At 42.2% G+C, this 12,748-nt stretch overlaps 1 protein-coding gene across 1 annotated transcript in view; it reads left to right on the top strand.

The window, feature by feature from the left end:
- LAPTM4B (lysosomal protein transmembrane 4 beta) overlaps positions 1-12,748 on the top strand; it is a 46,312-nt gene that overhangs the window by 18,681 nt on the left and 14,883 nt on the right. Inside the window, exons 6-7 of the mRNA XM_009706509.1 lie at positions 734-832; positions 7,829-7,924. Coding sequence (XP_009704811.1) covers positions 734-832; positions 7,829-7,924 — 195 coding nt within the window. The remainder of the gene's footprint in view (positions 1-733; positions 833-7,828; positions 7,925-12,748) is intronic.

Below are 12,748 nucleotides of genomic sequence, written 5' to 3'. Positions count from 1 at the left end.
AGTGTTTCACAATTGTAAATCACTAGGTCCTATGCTAAGTAGGAAGATTATTTTTGTCACTTCTGTTTCCTGTGTGAGATAACAGAAGGACCTGGACCACGTTTCGATTTGAAATCATTACCTTGCTCCTCTGTAGGACCCATGCCTCCACGGGGTATGCAGTCAGACAGCAGCATGAACAATTGCTTCTGGAGAATTAGTCCAAATTAAGCCAAAATAAGGTGGAGCAGAATAGACCCAATGTCTTTTGATCAAGTATTGAGGTGAAAGGATCGTGCTGTCCAGCTTTCCCTGCTTAGACTTTCCGGAAGGAGCTGCCACTGGTCTTTGGCAACCAGTGCCAGTATAATGATTACTTAATAAGTACAGGACTTGCCTGCCGTTGCCCAAGATGGCAGGTTTCCTTCTGCAAAGCTCCCAGAGAGATGTCCTGTGCTAGTTTGTGTCAGATACAAACCCACTGTGCACAGAGGAAAAGACAGCCCACCCCACATACAAAGCAAAAAGCAAATCCCTCAGCCCTCCAGGGAACGTTTGGCAGCCAAGTCTTCACAACGCCTGTTCCAGCCAAACTTACTGAAACTGGTTATTGGTGCGGAGAGCTCTCAGTTTAGTAGATCACAGAAAGTTTTGTAAGCTGTTCGTTATAGAATGCACTAATTGAATGGCTCTTAAATGACTACTGGGATTAATTTACAGTGTTTTGCTTATTTTTGCTTATGCAGCCCACCAGTTTTTCTTTTTTCCCTACAAGGAAGAGATTATGTCTGTGAACCCTACGTGTCTGGTTGTGATTATCCTCCTTTTCATAAGTATCATTTTGGCTTTTAAGGTAAGTGCATTACTGTGCATAAAGCCTACTTCTGGTCATGGGTGGAATGTCCCTTGCTGGGAGGCCTGGGTGACCACCTGAAAAAGGGATCTTGTAGCTATAATAGACCAACCTATGAAAATATTAGCTTACGGCTCAGTTCTGGTCAGACAAGTAAATCAAATGCTAAGAATATTAAGAAAGGAATAGAAAAAACAGAAATCGAAAGATTTCTTTGCCAGTTTTGATGCCTACCTCCTCTGGAAGCATGCATTCACTTCTGGTGCCCTGTCTCACAAAGGATGTTGTAGACAGGTAAATAGATCCAAACAATCCCTCTTGGGAGGGACAGCGTAAAGGACTCACACCAGGCAGCGAAAGGGCACAGGGAGTGATAATTTATTTGCTGTTATGCAAACCTCATGGGTGAGAGGGCTGGAGGTGGCAGGTACCAGGCGAAGGGGAGATGTAGCATCCTCCAGCGCAGTGGGAAAGGGCTCGTGTGAAACCACCGCACCCAGGTTTGTGGTCCAGCAAGGTCAGCCCACACCTGCTGTGCAGGGCAGAAGTCCAAAAGGAGCTCAGAATAAGATGAGACAAATCAATATATGAAAAACAGCCACCTGTGGCTCAACTAGTCCCCTCAGCCTTGGACCTCTTGGAAAGTATGCCGGTATGTTTGCCACCTTCTTGCACCCTTCTGCAAGTTTCTCACAGCTGCTGCCATTCTTGTATTTCTCATGTTGCATTTTATTTCAGAATAGTTCTTGCTCTTTCTCTGCAGAGCAATTACGCATTAGATTAGAGAAGTCCCAAAGAGCCACAGTGACACCAGGGATGTTGCTTCCAGACAATGCATTTGACAGCATGAACAGGGAAAGTTATTGTGACAAAAGAGGTAGATTAGATTATTGAAGCGCCTTCAAAATTAAAAAAACCCAAACAGATAGGGTATTTTAAGGTGCTGTTGGAAGTGATATTCACTTTTGCTCTGTGATTTAGAAATACAGTTTAGCCTTCTGGCTTACTATGTTCATAGCCATATAGTTGATTTTCTTTGCAGCTTTAAGAAATTATATATGAATGCAATAAATACGTAGATTTTTCAGGTGCCACAAGGGATGTGCTCTTTAAATTTCTCAGATGCAAACATTAGCTCATTTTTACCCCAGGTGGGTCTACTAGTTCATTGACCAAGTATGGCAAGGAAGTCTCAAGCTTATTAAAAAAAACACAACTAGAATTGGAGTGGCAAAAATACTTACTACAGAAAAAAGAAACCTAAGAAATTAATAGTGCAAAAGGCTTCTTTTATTTTGAAGTGGCTAACACATGTTTTTTCCAAGGGTATATGCGCTCATATAATGCTCATTCTAGCAACCTGTTATCATGCAAATGAGTCACAAAAAGTATGACTCACACAGAAACACATGCTAAATTCCAGTTAGCATTTTCATTTTAATTTCTTGTGTTTCCAGAAGAGCTGCTATGCAGATTTATGGAATCTGCACCATGAAAAGAAAGCTGGACGCTATCAGATGCATCACACTTTATCACTGATAGACTTAACAGATGGTACCATGTTTATATACTGAAACTGAAAAGGTACTGTGCATAAAAATATGCCTGAGCTCCCTCTCTCTCTGAAGTTTGGCTAGAAATAGGGAGAGAAACCAAAACATTGTAACCTAGGAAAAGCTACAGTAGGAAAAGCTGCATTCAGCTGGTGGGAAATATGAAACAGAATCACATAATTCCTCAGAAACATTTGGCATCATGACAATTTTGGTTTGGGTGAAGCTACATGCAAAGGAAAACACTGTTGAGCAGAAATCGACATATAGCAGTATTGGATGGTGGTTTTGTGCTCTGCAGTCACGGGATTGTGAAAAGGGAAGGGGGACAAGAGAGCGTAGTAAGAAAGTGAGCCAGCTAACCACACACAAGCACTTGTCTTTTTAGTCCTTAGGATTTACTTGGATCTGAAGCAGCTAATGGGTATTTCAGGCGGTTTCACACAGAATCTTTTTGAGAGTAGACCAAAAAGTGTTATTCCATTTACTGTGTTTGTCTAGAAACTGAACCAGAGTTACATACCATGAAATATAGGTGTTTCCTAGCTGGCTGAGGAAGGACATCCAGCAGCACAAATGTATTTATATACATGTACACAGGACTTCAAATGGCATATAGCCAGCACAATGGCTTTTGAATTGCACCCTCTGCTGCAGCTGGTTTGGGGAACAGGGCCTCTGTTTCCTCATCAGCTGCTGAGACAGAACAGTTGAGGCTTCAACCTCCCCCTCCCCACCGTGGGAGAAGCCTCCCAGACCCAAATGAGCTAGGCTCGGGTGAGCACAAACACAACCAGAATAAACCTTTGCCCTGGGCTGCACTGAGAACTCTGCAACTGCAGGGTACAGCCTCTTCTTCTCTTCTTTTTTGGGCTTTCTTTTTCTGGAATGGAGGTAGGAAGAGGTAGTTGCCAGTGGGGCAACCAAAAGGTATTCCAGTTCAAAGAGACAGACTGGTCTGCAGCAAACTGAATATTAACCCTGGTCTCCATAATATGCCTAAAACCTGCATGTACAAGGTGTTGAGCCTAGAGATGAAACCACTCTCCATGTCCTGGTCTCCTCAGCAGATGGGAAAGGGTGATGCAGAACAAAGCTCTGTGCTCACCCTGAGAGATTTCGTGTCTCAGCCCAGGGGGATGCCTCCTGGCAGGGGGAACCCTGACCTGCAGGGTGGACATCGCCCCGGTGTCCACTGCCTTCCCGCAGGGACAATGGAGCAGCAGCCGGGACCATGAACACAGCCCCAGAAGCCAAGCCCTGATCCCTGCTCCAGGAGTGGTCAACACAGAGCCAGGATGTTGCCACCTGTTCCACAAAAGCCTGGGACGGGTCCCAGAACTGGGCTTGCTGGTGGCAGAATACTTACAGGAGAAGCATCTCCAAAGCAGGGGTCATTTGCTTTAAGTTGCATACCCCGGTATGTGTGACTGTGAGCCAGCAGATGGTGGCCTGGCCTGTATAAGGTGCCATTTAAAGTGTTGCAGGCCAGTGGTTTGGTTTGACATCTTTAATTCTTTTCAATCACAGCATTTCTTCGCAGTTATAAGAAGTGGTTCTTGTGCAGCTGCCTTATACTCCCAAGATACACATTCTAGTGTGCTGAGAAGATGGATTTAATTGCAGATTTCGTCAGCACAGCAACTTGTTGTTTCTCCTCCTGCAGCATCAAAATGTGCAATACACGTGGCCAATTGGTCTGCCATTAGCATCCTTCTGAAATCTTCATATAAATTTCAGTTTGTGTAGAAATCATTATCTTTTTTTCACCAGCTACTGAAGACCAGCCCAGCTCTGTAAAGAGAAAAATCAAAGCAGCTGGAGAATAAAATGGGACTCAGAGCAGACAGCTCCTAACCCGTGGGGGCTCAGTTGGGTCTGCGGCATTCACCCTGCACTTGCTGCAGGCGAAGGAGCTGCCCAGAGGGCTGCTGTGACCCCGACTTTTCCTTGCTGTGTTACAAGAAACAGCAGGATACAGCAACCTCTAGTTTCCACAAAGATGCTGGTCGGTCAGCTGGTCGGGCATGTGATGGGCAGAAGTCATCCATTACATTACTGTTGTTATGATGCTTAACGAATGCATATGCAGTAACAACGGCAAGAGGCAAGGTTATAAAGTTTTGTGGGTTTCAGTTCCGTAGGGGCTCAAGGCATTTCCCGCCATTCAAAGAGGAAGACTGAAAGCTGGCAGAAGTAGGCACAGTGCCTGTTCCCACATTTAGCCCTTCTTGCGCACCCATCCTTTCACGTGGTGGCTACTGGGGGCTGCCCCCCCAAAAATTGTCTGTCAGCACCCCATGCTGTGGTATGCGGGAATACTGCTAAGGGTGGATGAGGCTGAAGTGACTTAATGCCTTTTACATAGGGCCTGTTCCAAATGTGAACATTGGTCTCCTGAGAGAAAAATTGATATATTTGTATACTGTGTGTCCAGCCGTACATTTTAAAGCAATATTTCAAACCTCAGCCAAGTTTTTCAGGAAAAAAACTGGTAACTGAATCAGCAATCCTATTTAATGCTAGTGCAATATCTGTAGAGAGCAACAATTAGGAACAAGTTTAAAGAAGAAGTTACAGGTTGAGGAAAATGAGTTTCCATGACTCACAATTCACAGGCACAGGACATGCTCCGAGCTGCCACCGCTTTCAGCCGTATGTGGGTCAGTGTCTCGGGGCCAATTACTTGGTGTGTGCTGGCTGATGACCTCTTTAATTCAAGGGCTGCAATGGACCTCACCCACTGAGAAACAGCCCATGCATGCAGGAGCAGGGCTGATTAGAGCTAGGGCTCAGAGCTGGAAGAGCTGTAGGGGTTCATTGAGGGGTTAAATGTGTTTTATTCACTGCATGTAATGGAATGGGAGCATTCAAAAATAAACCTCCCGGTAGCTTCTCCCAGATAAGACTGTATTATCTGAAATGGGGCTTCCCTCAGTGTGGACTTTGACAGAAGGAGTATAGAAATTGGTTTGCAAATAGCTAGGCTTAATGTAAAGGGTTTCTTATAAAGAAAGGCCATGTCCCCACAGAAGTGCACCATATTCAGTCTCTATTCTGTACTAGCTCTTATATATTTCTCAGTGCATAGTATCTGAGCATTGACAGCTACTGAACTACTTATTACTATTTATAATTAACAATGGCATTTTGTTTAATTCTGGAAAATCTGCAGTTCTCCATGTATGTGCCTTTATTCCACTTGTTTCAGTAGCCTGGGGCAGGTTTGCATAGCCCACAGCTTGGTCTGTAGAGCCAGCCTAACCTTCCCCTGGGACTCAGCTCACTCCAAAAGCCTTTTTTTCTGCCCATTTGATGGTCGAAAGTATTGTCAAAGTCTGCGACACCTCCAAGTCATCCGAGGTCTGTAAGATGCGATAAAGAAAAGGAAGCAAACTTACTGGATTTCAGCCAGCTTAGCCCTGGTGGAAAAAAACTCTTCCTGATCTGCAAGCGAGCCATCAGTGAGCCACGTGGCATCCGAAAAACACAGCTTATGTGTGACAGCTCTGGAGAGGGAGCAAGCAAAGGGCAGCTTAAAAGGATAAGAGGCTTCTGGAAGGTCATCAGTGCAAGTGAGTCACAAAAATATGACTCACTCAGAGTTAGACACACATGCAAATCCAATCAGCGCTGGCAGTTTAATTTGCACGCGCTAGGTTTGTGAAAGAATTGCTGTGCAGAGCCTACTAAGTAAAAATATAAGTTGGGCACTATCAAAACACATCGTTCTCCTCATCACTGTCGTGTGTGAATGCATGGGAAGCAGAAAACTCCAGAGGGAACTGCTTGGTCCCACCAGCCTTGTCCCTGGCATGCTGAGGATCTGACTCCTGCTCCTTCACATGTATTACTGCCTTCCTTCCAGTGATTTTGCTCATCTCTGCTGGCCGAACTGGAATCTCTCCTGCTGGTGAAGGAGATGATGGATGTGAGCACTTTGCCCAACCGTCTCAAAAAGAAGTGGAGACAGCTAGTTGTTTGCCAGGCAGCAGCCCTACCCAGATCTTGTGGTAGGATTATTGCTGCAATAACAGTATTTTTGCTTTTTGCTTTATACTGAAAAAAAATAAAGTATTTGTAATAATGGTTAAAAGGTCAGAAATAATTTCAGATTTCAACAAAAACGTTTACACTGGCAATTTTCTCTAGTCAGGCAAGAGTAGGAAGACACCAGACCATCCCAGTCATATGGAATACATTGGTTTAATGTAAGATTAAGTGAAACAGCATATTGAAACAATGCAGGTGATATATAGGATCATCACATAGTCATTGGCCAGCCTTCTACTCACAAGACAAGGAGGTTTGCTTGATAATTCTTCAGTCCCCAGCATGCTTGTGCTTTTTTTACTGGAGTTTTCTTCCACTTTCTAATACCACTAACCTCCACTTGATGATATTTGAACATCCTTACCATGGAGGAATCCAAAACTCGTTTCTGTTTACTTTTTGCTGCTGTCCCTGAGACATATCTGCAGCACCTTCTCTTTTTTGTCGCAGTCTAACTTGTACCTTCATTTTGTGTTGTAAAACTCAACCCTGCTGGTATGTAGTATCCCATGCACAGTAATGAGGTGTTGGACTGAACTCATATCTCTCCGTGTTTCTAGAGAGGTGTAAGAAAGCAAGCCAGCATATGTGACCTGCTCATTTAAGTAAAATGGAACTTATATACAGAAAATTATGTTACTTTAGCTATATTCAGGCCCAAATATTGTTCCTTTCAAAACAATTAGTCTACATTAAGTGTGCTGTAATATTAAATATCTGGAATAGTAAACTTCATTCAGATAGGTCTAGATTGCAGTTATCTCTGCCTAGATGGAGCGGCTCATAGTGCAACACAAGTATCCACAGTCACAGAACCATGTAATCACAGCATTTAAAGACCATCTCGTTCCAACCCCCCTGCCATAGGCAGAGATACCTTCCACCAGACTAGGTTGCTCAGAGCCCCATCCAACCTGGCCTTGAACACTTCCAGGGATGGGGCATCCACAGCTTCTCTGGGCAACCTGTGCCAGTGCCTCACCACCCTCATCGTAAAAAGTTTCTTCCTTACGTCCGATGTAAATTTATCCTCTTTCAGTTTAAAACTGTTGCCCCTTGTCCTGTCGCTATAGACCTTGGTAAAAAGTCTCTCTCTGTCTTTCTTATAAGCCCCCTTTATATATTGGAAGGCCACTGTAAGGTTTCCCCAGAGCCTTCTCTTCTCAAGACTGAACAACCCCAACTCTCTCAGTACCAGGAATTGGATTACTGAACTCTGGATTACTCACAGAGCCCCTACAGATAGTTACAGTCACTGCAACCAGCAAAGCAACTGTCCCGTGTTTCTATCAGGCTCATGTTCTTATATAAATAAGAATAGAAATACTCTAGCAGAAAAATTTATATGGTTTATTTTCTGCACAGAATAATAAATCCCTTTTCTTTGCAGGGTTACTTGATAAGCTGCGTGTGGAACTGTTACCGATACATTAATGGCAGAAACAACTCGGATGTGTTGGTGTACATTACCACCAATGACACTGCGGTAAGGATGTTAGATCGCAAACATTTGTCTAATATTATGCATTTAATAGCTTTATTTTATATTAATTTCTGACTCCTTAGTTAACCATCTTAATTTCTTTGAGAGTCCTCATCTGTTGGTTATGTGTAGACTTGAGATTCAACAGACTAGTGTGCTATGGTTACAAATCACATCTATTGCTAATCTATCTATACTGGTTTTATTTTATGCATAGAATCTGTGTTAAACATAAACTACAGCTCACCTCATGGCCCCAGGAATGAGCCCCAATCCTGAGCTCTCCAGCTGTGTGATGATCTGGACAGTGAGGGGACTTATTAGGATCCAGGGATACCATGGTCTACACCTGCTGTGAAATGTGGATTTAGCTGTAGAAACTGTGATTTAGGACACTCAATATCTGGTGTAGTGCTTTACACACTCACAGAGAGGAGCTAAAAGGCAACAAAAGTTCAATGATTCATCTCCCAGCGCATGATGGGTTTTGTGTAGTGAGGAGACAGAATGAAACAAAAATCGACATGAAAGAAATTAATAAACAGATTTTAACCTCAAAGAATGGAAGGTGTCAGTTTTCTTTATAGTGCTTCAGTGCTGACATGAATATGTGCAGGGCACGACTGCAAAGCAATATCTTGCTTGTTGCAGAAAGCACTGAAGGAATACAAGAAGAAAGAGTCCCTGGAAAGAGCCATCTCTGTTTGCAGCGCTGTCTCTGTGGAGCTGCTTGGTTCCACCCAAACTACACACTGAGGGCACGGTGCCAAATCAGCCCCTGGGGTGACTCCACTGGCTCATGTAACGAAGGTCTTTACATCATTTACATGAGAGTGGGAACTTGGTCCTTTGGATCATCTGGGTAAAATTTCAGGATTGCCTTCCTCAGTTTTTCCTCATCGTGGGTGGTCTCCACGAGCTGAGGTATTAGACCATCAAATTTAAACCACTGGAATGAGTGATCTCTGTGCAGCCGCAAGAGCTTAGAAAACTATTGCTATTTTTACATGAAAGTTGTAACTCTTGCATGGTTATTTGTCTTCAATACTTGGAGCTTTAAGAAAAGCATAAGAAGTTTTATGGAGTATGATCAGAGCTGGCAACCAAGATATTTAAGTATAAAAATGTAGGTTTATTGAAAGCTAAAAAGTATTACTATGTTCTTTACTGGAATCTACTTTGAGCAAAACCAGGAGTTTTATGTGAAATAATTCTGATGGCTCTTTTGTTCAGCCTGTGGGTAGTTGTAACTCAGCTTTAAACATTGGTAACTCTCCAACCCACACAACGGGCAGGCTTGGTGGTGGGAGAGTGTCAGCTGGATTATCTGGGAAACTAAACTTACCAAGGCATTTTAAAAGCTACATTGAAACCCCCTGCTCCACCGCTGCCTTTACAAAGCAAAGGACTTTGGTTTTCAGAGGTGCCTTGTTACCAAAACTCCTCTTGGTACTTTTGTGTTTAGTAATTACCAAAGTGCTCTGAGGTGCCTCCTCGTCTTTAAAGCATTTGTGTTTCTGTGAGGAAAGGAAGCCCTTTTGTCCCATTTACAGATGACATATTCTTGCACTGAGAGCATAATTTAGCTTTGCTTATCTTGATCTTACAAGACAGCTACAGCAGAGACAGGTTTTGGGAAAGGCTGTACATGCCTAACTAGTGCCCTGACCACTGGACTCTTCTTTGTTCTTCAATATTTACACCTCCTTAATTTGAATATGGTCAGAATCTCTTGCTTTCAGGTACAATGCATTTGTTTTTCATTCTTTCTAATTAACTTCAATGAGATGATGTTAGATCAGGTCCTGCAGAAAGAGCTCTTTGGGAATTTATCAGCTAACCAAAAAATTCACCCAAAAATTCTTGTTCAGGAGTACAGAAAAGCTCAGGAGCAATGCTGCTGGGGAAGAGTTTCTCAGGCCCAGCCAGAGAGGCAGGAGGAGAGAAAGTCACTAACAGCCTAAGAGCCTGGGGTTTGAATTACTTACTTGGATTGGAGGCAAGCTTCATTCAAACCCATATCTGACCACTTCTCTCCAGTCAAGATGAGCTCTTTCATCCCTAGGTGCCACAGTCGGTCTCCATCTCTTGCACATCCTTCCCTGAGGAGCTCCACGGACACCCACCAGCGCAGTGCACTCAGCGATGTGATCGAGGAGCTGACGTGCTCCTGAGCAGCGTCTCTCTTTCTTCTGCTCATTGCTGAGCTTCAGCAAGGAACAACAGTTTGTAGGGTTAAATTCTTATCATTCTCCACTGTGAATCAGAAGATTATTCTTCGCTCCCTTCACCCCTCAAGTCACAGACTCAAAAAGATTTTTTGTCCCTATGGCTACATCGAGAGACATCAGCAAAAACCCCTCTTCACATGACAGTAAAAAAGTATACTCAACACAATTGGATAAAAATAGTTTTTAAATGAAGTGTGGAAGAATAGGGCTTTGAAAGTTGAGTGCTCAGGACCTGTAGGAGTTTAGGACTCTTGAAGAAACCTCATGAAATTTTGAAATGCTGTGATAGATCACTGCTGTCTGTTGAAAGATATAATATTGCCCTAACATTCAAGTGTACTTTTGTATTAAAACAATGGTTTTTCATTTTTATTGATGCTGGGAAACTTCTTTTGGCAGGGGTCCTCCATGCCAACATGCCTTTAAATTATAAACTACAAGTTTCATAAAAAATGTGGGTCAATCTCTGCCCTCTGCTTTGAAAGAAATGTGTAATTTTTAGAATCAAACCTGCTATCTGAATTCCAACAGAGCTGCAGGTCTTATCTGCAGGGCATATTCTCTTCTTCAAGGATTTTTTTTTGTTATATACTTATCATCAGCATTAGCTGAAAGAATACCAATCTGTACAAATGGAAATGAAAATCTAAGCTTAAGTATGGGACTGGGCATAATAGCTACAATTTAGCATAACAAGTTTCAAATATACCTCATTACTTCCAAAATCTGGAGATCAGATCCCAGCTGCTACTTGCTAATATCCCTTGTACAACATAGTAATTAATGCATCTCATCTACACTCTACACATAAAATTTTTTTTTAAGTTATTAGGTTTGCAAGTGCTAGACATTGTATTACAAAAAACATCTGGAATGGAGTTTATATATGGGCTAGAGTATGGCTTAGTTTATCGCCAAACTTAAAAGATCTGATTTATGTATTGGCACGGTTAGAAATTCAAAATCTTTCTGCAGTTACATAAATATTTTCAATGAAGCTAAGAAATTTATTACTACAAACATTTTATTACTGTGTCTTACTATTTTTTGGGAGAGTTGTCTTCGAAAAATATCTTAAAAATTAAATGTATACCTTATTTCTATTATAATTTGCACTTAGGGGAAAAAGAAACCTCTGCCTTCAGTAACAAATCATCAACAATTTTATCCTTGAATTCAAAATTCTGTATACCTGCAGGATTTGTACTGAAAATGGAAAAGGAATGGGTAAAACCCTGTCCTCTAGTAACTCTAATTACAGACAATTAAATAGCCATAAACAGTTGCATTGATGTTATGATTAATTGATGATTGTCATTTTTTGAAGGGAGAGCTATGTCTGTTGTAAGAGAAAGCACATCAGCTACAATGATTATTCTTATCTCTGGTCTATTAACGTCTTGGCAAAATCAAATTCTTGGATCTTCCATTGCCAGATAAATACAAATTTACTCGTAGCTTCATAAAGATAATTATTTTCCCTCTTCTAACTTTTGAACTAGGAGGTGCCTGTTTTACCTGCTCAGAACCCTTGAAAAATATATCTAAGAGTTCCAATTTAAATGGAAATATGACATTAATGACTGAACTTTTCTCGAGAAGAACAATCAAATCCTTACTAGCTGGGATGCTGTGGCATGCGAGATAGGAAGGGTCCACAGTTACTTGTTGGCTGCAGCAGCTGTGAACCCTCCTGTGATGTTTGGATTACAGGTTTCTTTCTTAGGAGAGAAGCAAACTTCTTTAATATACAGCACTAGGATTTGGTTCAAAAGAGTAAGAAGCTGTGATTGTATATAATTGGATATTGTTCTGAAAATAATAAGCAGATTATCTTTTGTTTTACTGCATTTCTTAATTTACCCCTGACAATTAGGAGGATGGATAACTCCTTAAGCACAGCCATGTGGGCCTGCTTCTTGTTTCTTGCCCCTTGACTCTTTGCATTCAGGAAGTCGTTTGTGGGTGTCCCAATTAGTTTCCCCTGGTTCTATCTGAATCAAGTCCATCATGACTCCGTAAGTTCATGCTGAGAGCGTACAGGTCTCAACAGCAGTATTCCTCCGTCATCTTCTTGGCTGGTCACATGGTGGAAATCTACTACCGATATGTCCTTCCAAGAGAGGAGCTTTTGTGTTTTCTGTCTTCATACAGGACTGCTCTGCCCACGCTGGTCACTGGCACTCTCCTCCTTCTGTCGTGCCTTCTTTCATGCTTCTCCTGAGATCCTCTCTACAGACCCCTCTCTGTTACCAGCCCCAAATTCAGTAATACTTTATTTTAAAAAATATTCAGCTGTCTCTCTGCCTTCCTACTAACTGTCTAATTTTCACATCACTAAAAGCCATGAGGAAAATTTAAGTGTGGACTGATCTGGGGGGGGGGGAAATTGCCAGCACAGAAATTTCCAGTTAGTTCCCCCTGATCAAACTGGTTCTTATCAATAATGCTCATAGATCTGAACTGTAATTAACTTGATAGCTACAGTTATCGGCTACCAGATAATCTGATTTTTGTCACTCAGTGTAAGTGGTTTAAGCCATCCTTTTTGCAAGTGTGCTGTCCAGAACAAACGGACGTCCTCCCCACTTCAGGC

The sequence above is a fragment of the Cariama cristata genome, unplaced genomic scaffold (genome assembly GCF_000690535.1).
Source record: "Cariama cristata isolate BGI_N322 unplaced genomic scaffold, ASM69053v1 scaffold8028, whole genome shotgun sequence".
In the NCBI taxonomy this organism is placed as follows: Eukaryota; Metazoa; Chordata; class Aves; order Cariamiformes; family Cariamidae; genus Cariama; species Cariama cristata.
Note: the sequence above shows the minus strand (reverse complement) of the source record. Positions and strands in the feature narration are given on the sequence as shown.